Source organism: Suricata suricatta, chromosome 12 (assembly GCF_006229205.1).
Source record: "Suricata suricatta isolate VVHF042 chromosome 12, meerkat_22Aug2017_6uvM2_HiC, whole genome shotgun sequence".
Taxonomy (NCBI): Eukaryota; Metazoa; Chordata; class Mammalia; order Carnivora; family Herpestidae; genus Suricata; species Suricata suricatta.
Window position 1 is genome coordinate 56,202,240 of NC_043711.1, and position 20,436 is coordinate 56,222,675.

Below are 20,436 nucleotides of genomic sequence, written 5' to 3' on the forward strand. Positions count from 1 at the left end.
TTTGCAGGAGTATCTTTGGAAAGTGTCTTACCACAGATAATGACTTGAAATTAGAGAAAATGGCTCCTGGAATTAGGGCAAATGAGCCAAGAGGCATATTAGTCAGATTCTGGAGTTTTTCCTAGAAATCTAGAAATTGTGTTCTTAAAATAAAAATACAGGAAAAGACACGGCCAGATTGTTAGCTTAAGAGATTCCACTGTCCAGTCACATGTGGATTTTATCAGTTTTGCACACTGTCTTTGGCTCTTCTGTTGAATAACTTCCTGGAGAGCTTAAAATAATTTAAAGAGTCTATAATAAGCCTTATGAGTATGTGACACCCTATTGAAAGCCCAGGTATTTAAACCTGGCTCGTTTTCATTTTGGCTTTTTCTCTGAGGGCTTTCTCTGGAATGTAACCATTTTTGTGCAGGAAGGAACAGGCACTGAGCTCAATGGCAAAACCATTTGAAACCCTCTGGAAAGAGACCAGGGGTGCTGTTTAAAGCCATGCATTTTAAAATGCTTTCTTTTTTAAGAACAATCTTTTGTCCTTTGTACTGTGAGTGCTCATTATAAGAGATAGTTAAGCTTCTTTAATCCCAAATACATCCTAATCTGCCAAAAAAAATGTTATTTAAACAGGCAGCCTAAAAAATTTAGGTTAACCTATCCCATCACTGTGAGAAAATATCAACTCCTTGTTTTCAAGGTTTAAACTCTAATTTTTATGAGCAATCAAGGAGAAGATGGATTAAATGCAGGCTCCGATTAGTAAAATTTTGAGAAAGATGGAACCTTCCAGCCTCCACCTCATTAATCCCTGGCTGTGAGGTCTCGTGGAGTGGATTTTAAATATGGTACCAGGGGTTGTCTTTGAAAAAAGAGATTTTGTGAAATAAACTAGCACACCTTTGAGCTCTCCTACTATGAATTAGGCTTCTGAATAAATTATGCTTGATTCTGAAATGACCATGGATGCTTATACATATGGATTTCTGGCAAGTGTTTTTAAAAAGTCAGTTCCTATCCAGAAGTTGTTTCAGCTTGATGGGTCAAGAAAATCAAATACAGAGTGTGAGCACCAGCATGTATTTAGGGAAAGGTTTAGACCTTTCCCGACCTGCCCCCAGCCTGCCTGTGAGGCCTCATCCCCTCTGGCCTCTCCCCTTTCAACCCCACAAAACCTAAGCCCCAGCCACGGGTCATTTCATGACCACACCTCCGCCCTGTGCCTTTGGTTCCTCTCCCCCCTCAGCTCCTACGGCCTCCTCCTCTGTTTCCCTAACTCCTATACATCCTTCAACGTCTGGCAAGAAATGCCCTTCCCCTTGGCAGTTGTGTGGCCACCAGGTCAGAGTTAATTGCGCTATTCCCTCACTGCAGGCTGTTCTGTGCCTGTCATTGCCCTTGTCACGCCACACTCAGACTAACTAGGACTCATTCATGTAGGTGTCTTTTCCAAGAGCCAGCCCGGGGCCTGGCGTCTGTGATGGCTGCTTGGCAAATATTAGCTTACTGACCTGACTTCTCTCACCTCTGTAGCCTGTCCTTGTCTTCCATCATATAAAGAGCCACACACATAACCACACGGGTGTTGTGGAGAATTGTTTCAGGTAGGACTCTTCCTGTTGCTTTCCGGGGAGCCAGAGAACAGGAAGTCTTCCCACACAGCTGATGCCCCCAGACGTCGGTGTCACTTTCTCCAGGAGACCACTCTGTCCCTCACCGGCTTACTGAGGGCAGCCACACTGTGCAGTCTCAGCTCGAGTGCCACTGAGGGTGACGCAGGGGAGTCCCACAGAAGGTTCCAGTCCCTAGAGGAAATGCACTTCAAAGATCACACTAGAGGTAAATGATTTTATGAGGTGAAAGAACTAAGTTTTATGATGGTAAGATTTTGACTTTATCTCTCTTCTGATAAAATTCAAAGCGCCTTTTTAAAAGATCGAAGTGTTTCTCAAGTTACCCCCATTGGTTGTTAAAATGGCAGATCCCCGGCCCTCACCCTCAGCAGATGCAGAGTTAGAGGTCTGAGGGGGGACTTAGGAATCCGAGTTGCCAGAAGCATCCAGGCAGCTCTGGAACGACTCATCATCGGACGACACTCTGAGAAGTACAAATATGGTGAGGGCAGTGGAGAAGCGGCATCATGTGGGTGGAGGTGTCACACACCCAGAATACTTACTGAGCTGGCTCTTGGGAGAGCTGCAGAGATGAATGGAGACATGTCCCCACCCCTGGGCAGCACTGTCTAGTCAGGCATCCTAGGGGGATGTCGAAGTTATTTGGTCAAAGCATCCTGCCATTCATGTTACCGAGCAGGCTGTCAGTGTGTCCTGATCTAATTCCAGAGTGTTCTGGACTTGGGCATTTCTGAAGTTCATGCTGGAATGAGAAGGCACTATGCTTTTACAAGGGCCACAGACATCAGACAAGGCCTTTTGAGTGCCATCTTTCTCTGAGAAAAGGCTGGCTTTAGAGATTCACCAGCTGAGGCTTTGAACTGGGACGAACAGCTCTTCTTTCTGTTGTGGGTATCTCCGAAATGTCTTTCCAGTCAATCGTGAAGGATTTTAACCAGGATTATCCGGCACCCTATCAGGGAGCCCCAGAATGAGTACTCTAAGAGACCTAAGCTTGCCTATGGCTCCCAAATTACAGCTTAGCTATAGTAATTTTTATCACTGACATCCTAAAAGTTCACAGAAAGTTGGCAGTCCCCCATTTCATTGACCATTAGTTAGAAATTATATTTTATTTAATTTAGATGTTTATAATGTTTTATTTATATATTTATTTATATATATTTATTTTATTTATTCAATCCCTGTATAATTATAATACTATAGTCTTTATGATTTTGTATTTGCCTTTGGTTTCCCAGTAGGCTGTGTCTTAAGGACAAAAAAAAAATCTTAAATGTGTTACTCTCTGATACCTAGTATAAATACAAAGTGGCTATCCAAAATATACTTATAGATTGCTTAACATTAACTAGAAACTTAAAGTGTTTTTTTTTTTAATTCTGAAGTTGAAGTTGGAAGCTTCTCCAAGTTGAAAGCCCCTGATGAGCAGTGATGATAATGTTCTTGAAAGTGAATGAGAAATATCTCTGGAGAATGTTGTCTTGGCCCCTGATTTAGCTGCATATGTTTTCAGAGAAGGATGGTGTTTCACAACCAGGGGATGTTCTATGCTTTGTTTCTCTGAAAAGAGGTAAATTGCTAAAACCCACACCAATAGCCAGGATTTGCTCATGAAAGCAGGTCTTAGGTCTGTTTTCACGCAGTTTAATGAATAGAGTCATCTTACATCTATGGGATAGTATGACAAGTCGTATTGTTACTCCTAAATCCTTGAGAAAATGTTTAATTACATTTGGTATTTTCAATCCACTAAGGCAAAGAATAACATATGTTTTAAAACGTCATAAAAGAGTAGAGTGTGTGATCTTCAACTGGCTTATCCTGATTCATATATGTGATCATTTTTTTATCACTCTGATTCTCTACTAGTTCTTCGGTAAATATGGCAATGAGCACAAATTATGGTTTTCTGCAAATCAGTTTATTTACACATGAGATAAACATGCCGCAGACTTAATATGACCTTTTTTCTTTAATAGTTATTCAACAAATATTGCCAAGATCCTTTAGGGAAAAACGTTATACTTAGCACCGCAGAGAATGTAACAATATGCATACCTTGCCTTCAAGGATTCACACCCCGTGTGTCTACACTTTTCAGCTGGGGTACATCTGATTAATAGTCCTCACCTCAGGGAAGTGTTGGTGGAGTGTGGGCTTGTGTCCTGTCAGGTCAGGTCCAGCGCAGGTTAAGAGAAGTTACCTGATGTGGGCAGGCTAACCTGAGGGCAGGGATGGGCCCACGAACGGACCCACACCCACAATTTCTCCCAAGACCTGGGTGGACATTCTTGTATCCTTAGGAAGAATGACTTTTATAAACTGGCAGGAAGTGAATTTTCAGCTCTTTGGACTCGGGGCTTGCCACATTCTGGGAAGCCAGTCATCGCTTTTTGTTTTGACAAAAATGTTCAAAAAAAAGAAAAAAGACACCTGGGATGAGTGTGAGGAGCTGCCCATTTCTGCATTTAGTTGGGTTTTCATCCCTTAACTGTCTGTAAAAAGGGTCGAGGGTACAGCTGTGAATTAGACACTCTTCTGCCCTCAAGTGAGGTACAATGTGATCTAATAGGGAGACATAGGGAAAGATAAGTTAGTGCAACGTATCTTATATACAGACTCTGATTTCTGTTCAAAGGACAGTGGAAGACTAAAGAAAGGAATGGCCAAGTTTATGTAGAGAGACATGAAAGATTTTTTTAAGTAATCTCGACACCCAACATGGGGCTCAAACTCACAACCCCAACATCAAGAGTTGTGTGCTCTACCAACTGAGCCAGCCAGGTGCTCCTAGACATGAAAGATTTACTGATGGTAACTATTGAGCTGAGCCTAAAAAGAGAAGTAGAAGTATTTGAAGTGGAGGAGAAGGAGGAGTGGGAGGAGGAAGAGGGGAAGTAGAGAGGCCATTCTAGGCAAAGATCAGCCTAAGCAAAGCCGAGAGCTCCAGAACCTCGCCTTTTTGGGGAACTGCAAACAGCCCAGCACACAGGAGGAGGTGGAGAGCGTGAGCAGAAGGCGTAGCACCAGGCAGTGGCTGGGCCATGGAAGCTTGCATACCTTACAGGGAAAGGGTAGCTAGGAGAAGAGGTAGCTAGGAGATGTGTTGAAGAGGTATGCCCAATGGAATTGGTTGATGGATGAGATACAGAGGCCGCTGAATCAAGGAAGACAGTACTGCTGTTCATCGAGGCTGAGCCCAGTCATCTCTGACCTGGCGTGACATCTCTAGGTCATCTGCTGAGCTTGCTTCTACCTAGCATTCCCAGGCTCTCCCTGGTTCTCCCTATGTGGGCTCAGTCTTCAGACCCGCCAGGCCAGCAGAACAAGCTAGTGAAGAGGTTAGGGGAAGGAAGACAGAAAGAGGGCCCCAGGGCCTGAAAGAGCTGTCCAGGTTAGGCTAGACTTGGCTCATACATTGAAATCCACCAACACCCAATACTGGATCCAGCAAAGCCCAGGGCATATCAGAATCGAGTGGGACAGCAATTTTGTAATTGCAGCTTATCTGGCACCCACAGGCTGTGCCAGAACTTACTATTCAGCTGCCCACATTTCTACTGAGAAATGTATTTCTCTTGGGGGTTTTTTGGGGGGGGAAATATTATTTTTTCATTTTTTTAAGTTTATTTATTTATTTTAAAAGAGATGGACACAGCACAAGTAGGGGAGAGGCAGAGAGAGACAGAGAGAGAGAGAGAGAAAGAGGAGAGCATCCCAAGCAGGCTCCACGCTGGCAGCACAGAGCCCAGTGTGGGGCTTGAACCCATGAACCGTGACATCATGGCCTGAGCTGAAACCAAGAGTCAGCTGCTTAACTGACTGAGCCCCCAGGGGATCACCCCTGGAAATGTATTTTTCGTTCCAGTGGAAATGTAAGACATTTCAAGCAAAATCAAGCTTTAACAAATGGAACTTTGTCTTCCTTTTCAGCTCTTTTATTTGATTTTCAAGCTAATATGTTTTGAGGAACAAATAAAATGCAGACAAATGATTGTTTTCTTAGCCTCATGAGAAAAAAGACTGGCAAAGGGCAGTAAAGGGTTAGCAGGTGAAGAGAAGGGCCTCATTACATGTGAGGATGGTCAGACCATGTTCTGGAAACCAAGACGCACTATAGGTATGCAGTGCTGGCGCCACCAGTAATTTTGTAAACAGCAGATAAGCCTGCTTTCAACCCAGTCCTCAAGGACCTTTTTCTGAAAATACCCGAGATGCCTGTGTTAGACCAAGAAAGGAACAAGATCATGTCTCCTAGGGTCTCAGGCTCCGAATTGGAAACGCTAAAATGAGTGTAGGAAAAAAACTCAGAGAGCAGACAACTCCAGTGAGAACAAAATTGTCGTAGGCATGATATCAGCAGCAAATAGACTGCACTCGACATGCAGGTCAGAAGGCAGCCTATCCACTTAGATACGTGGGCTGGCTTCACTCCTGGACACCTGCTGGCCGCAAAATCCGTTTCTGGCGCTTAGGATGCCACCTGACCGCCCCTCCCTCTCTCAGATGTTCATGACCCAATGTGTTCCTCTAAACCTGGTCAGGGAGCGTTTCTCCTCATGATGGCTGAGTTGATGGCTCAGCCTACTTGACAGCCCTTGGACCTTCAGAAGATGAAACATTTAAGAGAGATTTGACCACATAGTCCAGTCACCCACAGACCTAGCAAATAGGTCTATCAACCACAGACCTAGCAAATAGTTAACTTGAGAATAAGCAAAAATAAGATTTCAGCAACTTCGGGGATCACCGGCTTGCTCCCCCAACATTGCAGAACACGCAAGAAAAAGGATCAGCCCTGCTGAGTACCCTCTACCTGCTCCCCGCTGTGTTTACATGCAGTACATGAGACTGAAGAAAACGCCCATAGGAGTGCCTGTGAGTAGATACGCAGCCAATGTGTCTACCTCCTTACCCTTCTCCCCTTTCCATAGTTACAGAATAACTTAATCTTTGCCCCCAACTTATGAAATTGGTATTAGTATCCTTAATTTACAGATAAGAAAAATTGAGGCTTGGGGAACTTACATGGACCCAAGTCATCCAGCAAGTAAGTGGTGACACAGGCATGTGAGCCAGGGTCTGTTTCCAAAAGCCTACGTGCTTTGCCTGCGTCACAAGGGAGCTTACACTAGAGATACTTACTAAAGCTTGTTTCTAAAGCATCTTTAACAATGCAAGTAACTCTGGGAGCTCATCTGTGCCATTACACAAACCCCTTCCCCTTTTGGATCCAGCCCAGGGAAGAATAGAGGAAGCCTGACACCTGAAGGCTACTCAGCAGGGCAGACACTGGGAGCCAGCACCACTGCAGGCAGGGTGCATGGACAGTGAGTCCTCAGAGGGTGTCAGAGAAGCGCCTCTGCCCTCAGCTGCCTCCCTGCCAGGCTTTGTATGTGCACCCACAGAAGGGAAGGGACCTATTGCAGCCAAACCCAGGAAGAGTGGGTCTTCGTAGAAACAATAATGAAGAGGGGCGCCCGGGTGGCTCAGTCGGTTAAGCATCAGACTTCGGCTCATGAGTTCGAGCCCCACATCAGGCTCTATACTGATGGCTCAGAGCCTAGAACCTGCTTCGGATTCTGTGTGTATGTGTGTGTCTCTGCCCCTCCCCTACTCACACTCTGTCTCTTTTTCCCCCAAAAAATAAATAAACATTAAAAAAAAAGAATAATGAGAGGGAGGCACTGTCCTCATCTATAATTATCGCCCCACCCCCCACCCCCCACCCCCAGAAAAAACCTTAAGGTATACAGTTTGCACTTGAGGTCGATTTGGGTATGACTCACAAAGGTGATTTCTCTTCATTTGCCTGTTCTGAATAAGGAAAAGTCAGGCTGAGAGGCTCTGATAGCATATAAATTAAAGATATGTATCTCATTGAAATTCTAAAGATATGCTGATCCTACCCTAGATTCCTCTCATCAAAAGAGTTCTCGTGTGGTGCTGCTGCTGACTTATTAATAAAGATCATGCTTTTATTTGATTATTTATCTAATCAGGATTCACCTTCGGTTTAAGCCCATTAAGTCTGCTGTTACAGAGTGCCGCTCCAAGTGTGCCTGATGGCGGGATTACATCCAAGTGAGACAGAGGACACACTCACACATTGATGGTCAGGAGCAAAGACAATGCCCTGTAAGCCGTGGCACCCACGAGCCGGGCGTGAGCATAGTCTGTCAGCCAAACAGAGAGGGCACGTGTCTCAAAGAGGGGCGTAAGGACCGAGCAGGATAAGTAAATACACTCAGTACCACAATAACAAAAATGGCAAGCGCTCCAATTATTCCAAACAGCAAGAGAATGCTACCCATTCTTTATACACATGGTGTTGAGGAAGCCTTTCTAATGGGCTCTCACTGAAGCTTGTGAGTTATATTCAGGATGCTGGGTACTCCGTGTGCCCCCCGCCCGACTCCCAGGGCCTCACGCTTAACTTGTTTGCTTCCACTTGCTCATGGGTTTTCCAAAGTGGTTGGAATCTAAACCAGCCTAATAATCTCTCCCCTGGGACTTGCAGAGCTGGCGACCAAGTTGTCTCATTCTTACCTGGTGAGGAGGCACCAGGTTTAGCTGCTGGTGATAAATCCTCTTCTTTAAGGCTGGCTTGCCCTGCACACAGGAAATTCCACTTTTTGTTGGACGAAGACCCTCTAGCCACCACGGTGCCACACTCAAAGAGGGCCCGCGAACAGCAGGGCCTTGCAGTTCGCCAAGGTCAGCACGTCCCCTCCTTGGAAATGCTGCAGCCCAGACTTGGCACTGGGAAGAGCTAAATTATTTATCTGGTCAGATATGAGAGAAGCAACTAGGGGCTTCCTGAGCTGATAGTCACGGTCCCTGGATTCATACTGAGACAGGAAACAGGCCAGGCTCCATTAGGAAAGAGGGAAAAAAAGGAGGGGGGAGCCTTCCTCCAAACTTTTTTGCCATCACCTCTCCTGCCTGACATGAGTCCCAACCAGAGTGAAAATAAGCTGTTCCCATCAATCTCCTTGAATTCACTGAGCACTGTGCATGAGGCGCTGTGAGACAGAAGAGGGGCAAAGAGCAACCTTTGCCCTCAGGGAGCTTATAACACGTCCACTTGGACAGAGAAGGCAGAGGAAGAATTAGATTTCTCATTCATTCATTCATTCATTCATTTCAGGCACACATGTGTCAGACACTGTGCTAGGTATGAAGAGAGACTGAGAAAAAAAACAGGCGTTGATCAAAATACCATCTGACTAGCATAACGATGGGCAAAAAGTGTTAAATAACAGTGAAAGAAGAAATGCCATGAAATAGTATCTGATTAAATTCTCAGTGATACCTGCGGTATATGCCAGGAGATCAGAGCAGCTTGGTTTAGGGTTTTGTTGGTTTGAGGGTTTTCGCTTAGCCCCGCCCCCCATCAACTCGATGCTTCTAGGACCCTTGCAACCAAAGGAGATTGGCCATGCAGAGCTGGGCTGTCGGATTGCATCATGAGAGAAGTGTCTCTCCTTCCAGGAAATTCACCTCTGCCTCATGAGCCGTCCTGCAGGTCAGGAAATATGGCCCTGACGGCAAAGACCCTTTCACTGTGAGACTTTGGGGGAAAGAACAAAAAAAAATCACCTACAAACGTGTGTTCCTTATTACAGTGGATGGGAAATTCTTATACAATTACCGTTTCCCTGAAGGGCTGTGCTTAAAATCATAATTATGTGAGTGATATTTCTGTTACTTGTCACAGTCTCTGGACTTCTGAGTCTAATTTGTATCTCTTCTAAGTTACCTGTCACGATGTTGTCTGCTATTTATTTGCATACATGACCCTTTCTGCCTCATTAATTTCTTTTTAAATTTTTTTAAGGTTTATTTTATTTTTTAAGAGAGAGACACAGCATGAGTGCAGGGAGAGGCAGAGAGAGGGAGACACAGAATCGGAAGCAGGTTCCAGGCTCCGAGCTGTCAGCACAGAGCCCGACGCAGGGCTCAAACCCATGAACTGTGAGATCATGACCTGAGCCAAAGTCCGACACTTAACTGGCTGAGCCACTCAGATGCCCCTCCACCTCATTAATTTCTTAAGAGCAAGACATGCCTTATTTTTCCTAAACTTCTTCCATTTAGCACATTGCCTTGATAAAATAGGCAGCCAGTGAATAGCTGTTGAATGAACTGTATCATCCAAAAATGGAAGATGCACTAGGCATTTGAGTTTGGAGCCTTTCTTTGACCTTAAACTTTAAATTTATCAAAGAATGGCCCTTCCTTCATGGGGAAGAGTTGATGCTAACTTAAGAAGAGAGGAAGAGACAGACTTACAATGATGAGAAATGGAAAGGATGCATCCCTACTAGCAGATCAGTGAAATCATTGCTAACAATCAGAAAGACAGATGTCAGAGTCGAGTTACCCTCACATTCAAACCTGAAATTCTGACTCTAAGGGCGACGCTCAATGTGTGAACCAGTGTTGCAAGTTGTCAAACATAAAGCCTACGATGGCATCAGCCTCCTGCATAGCACAAACAGAACAATGTGAATAAAAATAGTATTAAATTAAATTAAATAAAAATGAGCAGACATCACTATTGCTTAGAAATTATCTGAGGGGTACTTGGGTGGCTCAGTTGAGCATCAGACTTCAGCTCAGGTCACAATCTCAAGGTTCATGAGTTCAAGCTCCAAGTTGGGCTCTGTGCTGACAGCTCAGAGCCTAGAGCCTGCTTTGGATTCTGTCTCCCTCTCTCTCTCTGCCCCTCCCCTGCTCAAGCTCTGTCTCTCTGTCAAAAATAAACGTTAAAAAAATTAAAAAACATAAAAAGATGGGGCGCCTGGGTGACTTAGTTGGTTAAGTGCTGACTTTGGCTCAAGTCATGATCTCACAGTTCATGGGTTTGAGCCCCACAGCAGGCTCTGTGCTGACAGCTCAGAGCCTGAAGCCTGCTTCGGATTCTGTGTGTCCCTCTCCTCCCCTCCCCAACTGGCTCTCTGTCTCCCTCTCTCTCTAAAATATAAATGTCAAAAGAAAGAAAGAAAGAGAGAGAGAGAGAGAGAAAGAGAGAGAGAGAGAGAGAGAGAGAGAGAGAGAGAGAGAGAGAGAGAGAGAAAGGAAGGAAGGAAGGAAGGAAGGAAGGAAGGAAGGAAGGAAGGAAGGAAGGAAGGAAGGAAGAAAAGAAAGAAATCATCTGAGAAGAAGCCCCAGGCAAAGCCAAGTCAAAGGCCTGTGAATGTGTGATAGAAACCGGAGTAGGAAGGGGGTGCTACCCACGATGAAGGTACAGTTCTTGGTCATCTCATTGCTGTGTATCATTCTCTATAGGTGGGATTGGCTGTGTTGGTCAAGACAAAGGCCAGGTTCGAAAGTGTCTCGATGTGGTGGAGATCTATAACCCTGACGGGGACTTCTGGAGAGAGGGTCCACCTATGCCAAGTCCCCTGCTCTCCCTTCGAACCAATTCTACCAATGCAGGAGCAGTGGATGGGAAGCTCTACGTCTGTGGGGGGTTCCACGGAGCAGGTACCGATCCGATTTTAAATGTTTCATAACCTCCGCCGCTGGTGTTGACTCTAAACTCCCTTAACTGACCCAGCCACCAAAGGATGATCCGGACAGCAGTGTGAGCCCTGGGCAAAAGCCTGGCCTTCAGAATTCAGTGTTCTGGAGCAGCTCACGGAAGCTCCTCTGAACTTGGGTTTTCACATCAGCAAAATGGAGCTATTTGCCACGTCCACAGGCTATTTTAAGAGTTAAATAAGATCCAGTTTATAATGTGTCTGGCCTATATCAGTCACTCAGTAAGTACTCGCTGAATACGGGGAGAGGATAAATGGGAGAAGCAACTCTCAGGCCTGATTGTGGGGTTAACATGAGATTCGAGAACGTGAAGAACAGGAAGAGCTAGAGCAGGGGGCAGACTGTTGGGTTTCATCACTGTCTTTATTGAGCAAGAGATCCTGCCCTCGGAGGACATTCTTAATCCTCCTCCTCTACTACTTCATGAAATTAATTGCTTGAAAGCATTACTAAAATAACACCTAACATACATATTTATTACCACACTTAGGTTCCCATGTACCAAATTGTATCATCACTACAATGCCCGGTATGGATTTCTGACTTTTAACGTAACAGGATTTTTAAAAAATACGCACAAATCTAATAAGCAACTGTCTCCAAAGTTATTTTGTTGCGCCAGTAAAGAAGGCAGAATGCAGTTATATTGAATGACTAACTGTTCAATTCTAACATCAGTGATAGGAGCACAAAGCCAGTGTATCTACGTGAAATGCAGGCCTCAAGAGCCCTTAAAACTTTGGAAGCCTTTTGTAAGCCCATCTTCATTTACATAACTGGCTGAACGTTAAGAGTAAAGTTTTCATTACAAACTAAAAGAGATGAATGAACCGAATATAATGAGTGGGCCTTAGTTGGCTCTTGATTCAAACAAATCTCCTGTAAAAAGATATTTTTCAGATAATCTGGAAAATTTTAATATGGACCAGAGTATTAGATGGTATTAGGGAATTGTTCATTGTTAGGTTATGATCATAATGGCCTTGTGGTTTTCTATAAAGGAGAAAGAAAAAAAAGGAAAAAACGTTAACAATTAGAGATCATCTAGAAGTATTTATGGGGGACAATGATAGGCCGTCTGAAATTGGCTTTCATCTACTCCAGCAGGAGTGAATGGGGTGATGGGGGCAAGAACAGAGTTTATAGCATTAGTAAAACATTGGTAATTGTTAAAGCTGGATAATGGATACATTGGGGAGTTATTTTACTACTTTTGTATATGCTGGAGCATTCCTATAACAAAAAGCTTTAATTTTCTTTTCTCTGGACTTGCCTTTCAGAGGACTTTCCAAAGGGGTTTCTTAAAAACTGTTTTAATATCTTTTATATTAAACATCACATGCTTGTGTAATCTATCACGATAGCCAAGAACCCTGGCTCAGCAAGGAGATGTAATAAGTGCCCCCGCATCCAAGCTCTGTGTGTGAGGAAGGATACAGGAGTCAGGAGTGAGACCCTAGCCGCTGGACCCACACCCCCACCAGGGACTCCTACAGCTAGGATCACACGCCTCCTCTCCAGCCTCTGGCTTTTGGCTTCTCCTGACCGGGAGAATACAAAGGGACGGGTGGCAATTAGCATCTAAGGACCTAGAAGACAATTCTGTCTTTTCTTTCTTCGTCTTATCATCCCTTGTATAATACTGAGTTGGAAAACTGATAGCCCTTAACTTTTCAAACCTCTTACTATGAGCCAATCTCTTTTCTTGGCACTACAGGGGACTCATAGTGCTTCCAGCCAGAGGGAAAGGGACTCACCACAGGAGCTCTCAAAGTCCATTTTAATTATTTGGTCCTAACATGGTGGATTGCCTGGGATTAGCTGAATGAATCATTCCGGGGGTTTTATGAAAAATAGAGCAACTGTATAATAGCATGCCCATTACGAACCAGAAACTTCAGCATCAGAGCTGAAAACAGGCACTGAATTTTCTCTCCTCGTATGACACAAACCGAGTCATCCCATTTATTTATTCAGAAAACCGCAGTCAAGAAATGAATGTCTCATAATCTATTTCGTTAATTCAGGGAAAAGGGAACTGAAACATAACTGTTGAAGGCATTTGGGAGGCAGTCGAGATGTCCAACATGTGATGGGAAAGACAGATACATAAACATGCGATAAATACAATAATTTGTCTTTGTTTAACACACCGGTTTGAACACCTTCATTTTCACCCCAGACCCCACTAAAATACAGTGACGAGGGAAAGGAGAAGGAGGACAAGGGCAACAAAGTTTTGGAGGCCGGGGGACAAATGAGTGGTGGCCGTCCAGACCTGAGACAGTTGAATCTGAAATAGGCCACAGGAAAAGCAAACAAACTAACAAAACCCACAGGACCCCAGGCAGCCTCAGGGACTGGCAAGAGCAGGTGCCTCAGAGGAGGAAGGGACAGTGAAGCTGAGAACACGAAGACTGGCTGGGAGGAAGGAGGAGCCCAATCTCCTGCCCCGCTCTCGGCCGGGACCCAGAGCGCCTCGCACCCCAGGGGAGACAAAGCTAAGGCGCGGAGTGGAGGGCAGGCACTAATGAAGGTGTACAGGGAATATGGTACATCCGTGCCGTGGAATAGCATTTGGCAATAAAAAGGAATGGCGTCCTGACATACTACAACGCAAATGAACCTTGAAAACACTATGGGAAGTAAAAGAAAGCCGTCACAGATGACCCTGAATGGCTCCATTTATATGAAGTGTGCAGGAAAGGCACATGCGTGAGGATAGTGGTCGTCAGGGGGAATCAGGAACAAGAAATGACTGCCAATGGGTACAGTGCACAAGTTTCTTTGTGAGGTGACAAAAATGTTTTGAAATTAGATGGTGGGGATAGTCACACAGCTCTGTGAATATGCTAAAATACATTGAATTATATATTTTTAAAGGTGAATTGTAGGGCATGTAGATTATATCTCAGTAAAGCTGTTGTTGAGGATAAAGGAGCTCCCGGCCCCCAAAGTAATGGGCTTTTGTGTTTGACGCTAATAAGGAGAATTAGCTGAATTGCCCACAGGGAGAGTGCAGTGGAGGGGAGTTCTTTGCGTGGAAGAGGCAGAAATGGCTCTCTCCAGGGACAGAAATGTCAGTTTACAGAGACAGAGAGACAGTGGTGGCAGGTGACACCTAGTGGTGGGAACCTATTCCCTGCTCATAAAAGCCTCCAGGAAGAGATTACAACACCGTGGCCTTAGGAACTTGGAAAAGATCCCTGTGTCGATGCTCAACACACAGAAATCCTGCCTTTTCGGGACAGCACCAGCAGGAGGGGGACAAAGAGAGAGGGGGACAGAGGATCTGAAGCGGGCTCTGCGCTGACAGCAGCGAGTCCAATGCGGGGCTCGAATTACGAACCCCGAGATCATGTCCCGGGCCCAAGTGGGACTCTCAACTCACTGAGCCACCCAGGAACCCCCAGGTCCCCTTTTGAGGGACCAAGTGAGCTCGAAGGGCAGGCACCTCATGCTTTCTAGCTCCAGTGAGTCCCCAGGATTCTTGACTATCCCAGGAAGAGGGGCTCCTCCCAAGGCTCAGCTGGCTTCCTGCTGACAGAGCCCCCACTTTGGCTCTTTGCGACTCAGCTGCAACTTCCTTCCAGCCTTTGGTTTTAGTGTTTCCCCCTAAGTCTCTGGTGCAGGGGCCCCTCGCCTTTTACCATGACAGCAGCCAGAGGGCACACACACTGATCTGCAGTCTGCAGCTACTCTTCCGTGCCCTCCAAGGAACACCTTGGGCCAGCTGAGGGAGCCCGCCTCCTCTCCACTTCGGCTCCACACTGGCTACGAGGGGATGAGGGGACGAGGGAGGGGACGGGGCTCTGGACAGAGAGGTTCTGCCAGAGTCCAGCTGCAAGGCCCTTCTGCTTCCAGTCCCCCTTAACCCCCCTGGCGCATTTACACCTTCTTTCCTGGATGATTCTAGGGGAGCTAGAAATCGGCCCCTCCTCCACCCAGGACCAGAGAAGCCCTCTGCCTTTTCTCTGTCCCTGGCAAGAATTTCCCTCACACCACTCCTCTGTCTTCTCTCATTCAGCCGGGGGCCCAGCCCTAAAGGTAGAAAGGCTGCAGAGGACAAACCTGAATAATCAATAAGAGGAAACACATTGGGAAGTATTTCAAAAAAAGTAATTACCTCAGTTAACAAATGTAGAATAAAATGTGCAACTCATAGTCACCTGGTGTTGACTTTGCCAGGAGCTGTTCTGAGCACTTGGCGTATGTTAATTTACACAGTCCTCACCACAACCTGGGAGGTAGACCTTGTTGTTACCCTTACAGACAACTGGAGAAACAAGCCATCTAAAGAGGTCCCACCAGGAGACATGTTGATTCTGGGATTCAAAATTCAGGTAGTCTGGCCCCAAAGTTTATATTGTGTTTTTTTAACCAGGAGTCTAAATTGTCTCTCCATGCCAGACATGTTAAATCAGAATATTTGGGGATGAGGCCCGGACATCAATATTTTATAAAAGCTCTTCAGATTGTTCTAGAATACAGTCAGCATCGAGAACCACCGCCCTGGCTGATGTCCATTTTTCGTTCATTCAACAAACCTTTATTGAATGGCTTCTAGGTAAGAAGCCTAGGCCAAGCCCTGGAGAACCAACATAGGCAGCCCCAACCCTGAAGGAGCTAAGAGAGGGCTGACTAGGAAGTTGCTACATTGGTAAAATAATGCTTTCAGCCAGAGGCTTAGGATGCAACTGTGCCCCTTAGAGAAAGAGCCGATTCCAGGTGTGGGGCACAAAACCTGTGAGCTGAGCTGAGGATACCCTGTGATGCCAGAAAGCAAGTGAACTGTCAGAGACTTAAGGGAGTCCCAGCAAAAGACAGAGAAGCTGGCAGAAAAGGGCAGTCCATGGCCAAATTTGAAATAACTTAAACATCAAAAATCGTCATTGACTATAATTGATTGAATAAATAATAAATGTAGAAGGAAAGATAGAAGAATACATAGAATCATCATGTTGCAACCCCTAACATTGGTTCCGGCAGTATCATCAGTGGATGCTAACAGCATTGACTGAAAGATTGTGAAGAACAGGATATGAACATGGCACCAAAGTATTACTCAATACTAACCACAATACTAATTAATACTAATTACAATGAGGAAAAATATATACTTTTATAGCGGCAAAATGTATGGCCATCATTGTTACCAAATAATTATCATTAAAATGGGATCATTTTATAGTACAGTTGGCCCTTAAACAATGGGGAGGTAGGGTGCCAACTCCCCATGCCGTCAAAAATCCACATATAACTTCTGACTCTTCAAAAACTTAATAGTCTACTCTTGACCAGAAGCCTTACCGACAACATAAATAGTTGATTAACACATACTTTCTATGTTATATGTATTATATGCTAAAATAATTGCATTAAAGTATGCCACAGAAAAGAAAATATTAAGAAAATCATAAGGAGAAGATACATTTATACTACTAGCTATATTTATTGAGACAAGTCTGCATATAAGTGGGCCCGTGCAATTCAAACCCAGGTTGTTCAACAATAAGTGTATTTTCTTTCTGTGTGATACGGTAGGAAGGATTCTTGCCCACCTACCACCACCATATTGATTAACTCCTGTCTAATCAGGTCTCTAAACTTCCCGTTTATAGGGAATACAAAGGAGAGGAACACATTAAATGACCCTATGAGGAAACAAATTCAGAATATAGACATTCAACAAGAAAACTGGTCTGGATATTCAAAAAAGTTAATGTTGCAGGGGGAAAAAATGGTGCCATCCTAAATGAAGAGAGATCAGAGGGACATAAAAACCAAATATAAAGTGTGAGCATTTATTGGATTCTGATCGAAAAGAACGACAATGTAGACATTTTGAGGACAACTGGGGAATATAAGAACAGGATATTATTTAACATGATAGAATTAATGTTTTCTCATACGTATGATAAGGATATTGTAATTATGCAAAGAAATATCTTTATTCTTAGAAAAAGCATGCTGAGTATTTAGGGGTGAAGTGTCATGTCTGCAACTAATTCTTAAGGGTTTCAGAAAAAGAAAGTGTGTGTTCATGTGTACACTTGAGGAAGGCAGTAAAAATATGGGGAAATGTTAATTATGATTGAATCTGGCTGTAAAGACTGCAGATATTCATTGTGCTCTTCTTTCAACTGTGTCAAATTTCTCAAGGTAAAAAGTTGAGAAAGGAATGAACAGCTTTGGTGGGGACTACAGGATCAAACTGTTTTATCCCAGGTCTATCGACCACAGAGAGAGATACAGTGCAATTGAATTTGTCTTTTACTATTGCTATTTCAGTCCTCCCTGGAGAAGTTGTACTGAATATGTACCACATATTTATACTGTATATGTCCTGTATGCCATTTGTATTTCCAAAAAGGATGGAGACAATTTAAAGAATAAGCGTAGGTGCAATGAAACTAAAAACAGGCTTAGTAGTAAGTAAGGGGGTAATTATATCAGAAACTGTAAGTTAAGAAAAATTTCCAGAATTTAGCTCAGCTTCCTGGCCTCCAAGGCAAAGATGGAAAAATGATGGTTTCTGAAGCTCCTATTGAGAGAGGCGTGCAAGTGCCTCCTTCTACTGTTTCTCATCCCAAGTCTGCTTGAATCTTGAATCTAATGGGAGTTATCTGTGCTTCTTGGATTTTGATGTCTGTGCCCTTCCCCAGATTAGGGAAGTTTTCAGCTATAATTCGCTCACATTAACCTTCTGCCCCTTTTTCTCTCTCTTCATCTTCTGGGACTCCTATGATAAAAACGTTATTCCTCTTTAATAAGTTGCTGAGTTCTCTAAGTCTTGTATCATGATCTTTTGCCTTTGTTTCCCTCTTTTTTCTGCTTCATTATTTTCCATAATTTTATCTTCTGTATCACTGACTCGCTGCTCTGCTTCATCTGTTATTGCTGTATGGATCTATTCGGATTGCATCTTGGTTATAGCATTTTAAACTTTGGCCTGACTAGATTTCAGTTCTTTTAGCTCTGCAGAAAGGGATAATCTGGTGTCTTCTCTGCTTTTTTTCAACCTCAGCTAGTATTCTTATAATCATGATTTTAAATTCTAGTTCAGACATCTTACATGTATCTGTGTTGATTGAATCCCTGGCCGTCATTTCTTCTTGTTCTTTCTTTTGGTATGAATTCCTCTGCCTTATCAGTTTGAAGGAAGAAAGAAATAATAAAATAAAATTTTAAAAATTAAAAACAAAGCAAAAAAAATCAGATAAAGAAAGCTAGATTCCAGGTGTATTTTGGTCTGCTTGATGAGGGAAGTGTGCCATGATTGACGGAGTCCTTTGTCTGACTAAGGAGGTTTCATGTCTTCTGCCAGGATCCTTCTTCTCCTCCCAGATTTACGAGATAATAAACTGCCTGCCTGATGAAATGAAGACAGGTGAATGACTCAGGCTCTGTCCTGACTTGTTTTCTTTCTCTTCCACTTGTGCCCTTCCCAGAGACCTTGCATGATACAGGGAAAGATGGTGCAACAGCCATCCATTTCACCCTGCTTTGCCTCTCCAATCATCCAGCACTGTTCTCTAGATGCTAGAGCAATGGAGTGGGCCTTGGCTCATGTGCAGGCCATCAGAAAGGTAATATCCTCCAACAGGTGGGACCTCCTGTCCCTAGAGAGTGAGAGGCTAACATGTCATCCTGAAATCTTGGGGCCACACCGCATTGGCTCCTGTCCTGACCACTAAAGGGACTAACTCCCTGTTTCACACCAGCTTTTCTTCCACACCATTTGGCTTCATTTTCTAATTAAGTTTCCAAAAGTGACAGTAATCATCTGCCATAGGTTGTGCTCCTCCAAAAATAGATGCTGAGACAGGATTTGAGTTTACATAGTTCTGGGAAGCATAACTAGAGGAGAAAGATGGGAAAGCAGGGGGCCACAAGGGAGAATTAACTGATAGGTGACTGCCTTGGACCACTGGCATTCAATCCCATTCAAAACCTCAGAGACAGTGTTGAACAGCCTTTGGGCTGTTCCCTACCAGAGGGTGCAGAATCTGAGGCATTTATTTTCAGATTGACTTCTTGGCACTCCCAACTTGCCCCTCTTGAGCTGAGAGAAGATCCTGAGGCAAAGAGTAGCAAGTGGATGTAATCAGCATGTTCTGGAACAATGATCACAGAGGGGATATGGCTGACAGCTGATATGCCAGTGATCTCACTGATGGAGTCTTCTACACCATCCTAACCACCCACCTTTAAACAAAGAGGGCTTGTTACTTTGAACTAAAAAGATGCATCTAAGCAGATTCAGCTTCTGGTGGTTTTAGCCGACTGTCACTGTTTTCATCTTGCACCAGCTTCTTCTTACCATGTAATCACTGGGTTTGCATTCTTTTTTCTAGAACACATCCAAGAATAGGAATGCAGCCTCTAGGCTCTGTGCTGAGCTGGCATACAGATCTATATATGTTTTATAAGTTTTTGCAAACTCGAAAGATTGACATTGATTCATCAGCATGACATACAATTCTCTCTACAATCTCCAGCAAGCTGGGAAAGGCTGGGGAAGTCTGCCATCAGCTGGAAGCAGGCAGCAGAAAAGGCCTGGGGTCAGTTACTGCCATTTGCAAAATAGATATCACAATGCCCATGACAGAGCAGAATTCAGGGAACCCTTTCTCCCCCCATATTTTTAGTGAAATTCAAGTTAGTTAACATATAGTGTAGTATTGGTTTCAGGAGAAGAATTTAGTGATTCATCACTTACATTTAACATCCAGTGCTCATCCCAGCAAGTGCCCAGCACCCATTTAGCCCATCCCCCACCCACCTCCCTCCATCAGCCCTATAGTTAAGAGTCTCTTATGGTTTGTTTCCCTCTCTCTTTTCTTTTTCCCTTCCCATATGTTCATCTGTTTTGTTTCTTAAATTGTACATATCTGATAAAGGGTTAATATTCCAAAATCTATAAAGGACTTGTCAAACCAATACCCAAAACGCAAATAATCCAGTTAAGAAATGGGCAGAAGATATGAATAGACATTTTTTCCAAAGAAGGGAACTCTGTCCTTTTCAAAACTCAGAGATAACTTCAAACTTACAGACTAGTTGCAAAAATAAAAACAGCACACCGAGTACACAGATTCACCTGTCACTAACACATTACCTTTTTGCTTTATTTAGCATTTGCTTAGTCACTGAATCCATCTGGCCATAGGTACGTATATATTCGTACATGCAGACAGAAGCATAACTTCATTCTAATCACATGTGAGTAAGTGCATACATCATGCCCTTTAGC

The 20,436-nt window shown here is 44.0% G+C and overlaps 1 protein-coding gene across 4 annotated transcripts in view; it reads left to right on the forward strand.

Annotated features, from left to right (window-relative positions):
• The window catches only part of KBTBD12 (kelch repeat and BTB domain containing 12), a 65,529-nt gene that overhangs the window by 32,300 nt on the left and 12,793 nt on the right, over nucleotides 1-20,436 (forward strand). For 3 of the 4 annotated variants that reach the window (XM_029918916.1, XM_029918914.1, XM_029918915.1), the window contains one exon: nucleotides 10,926-11,123. The exons of the other annotated variant lie outside the window; for it this stretch is intronic. In XM_029918916.1, the coding sequence (XP_029774776.1) occupies nucleotides 10,926-11,123 (198 nt within the window). The remainder of the gene's footprint in view (nucleotides 1-10,925; nucleotides 11,124-20,436) is intronic. 4 annotated transcript variants of the gene reach the window in all.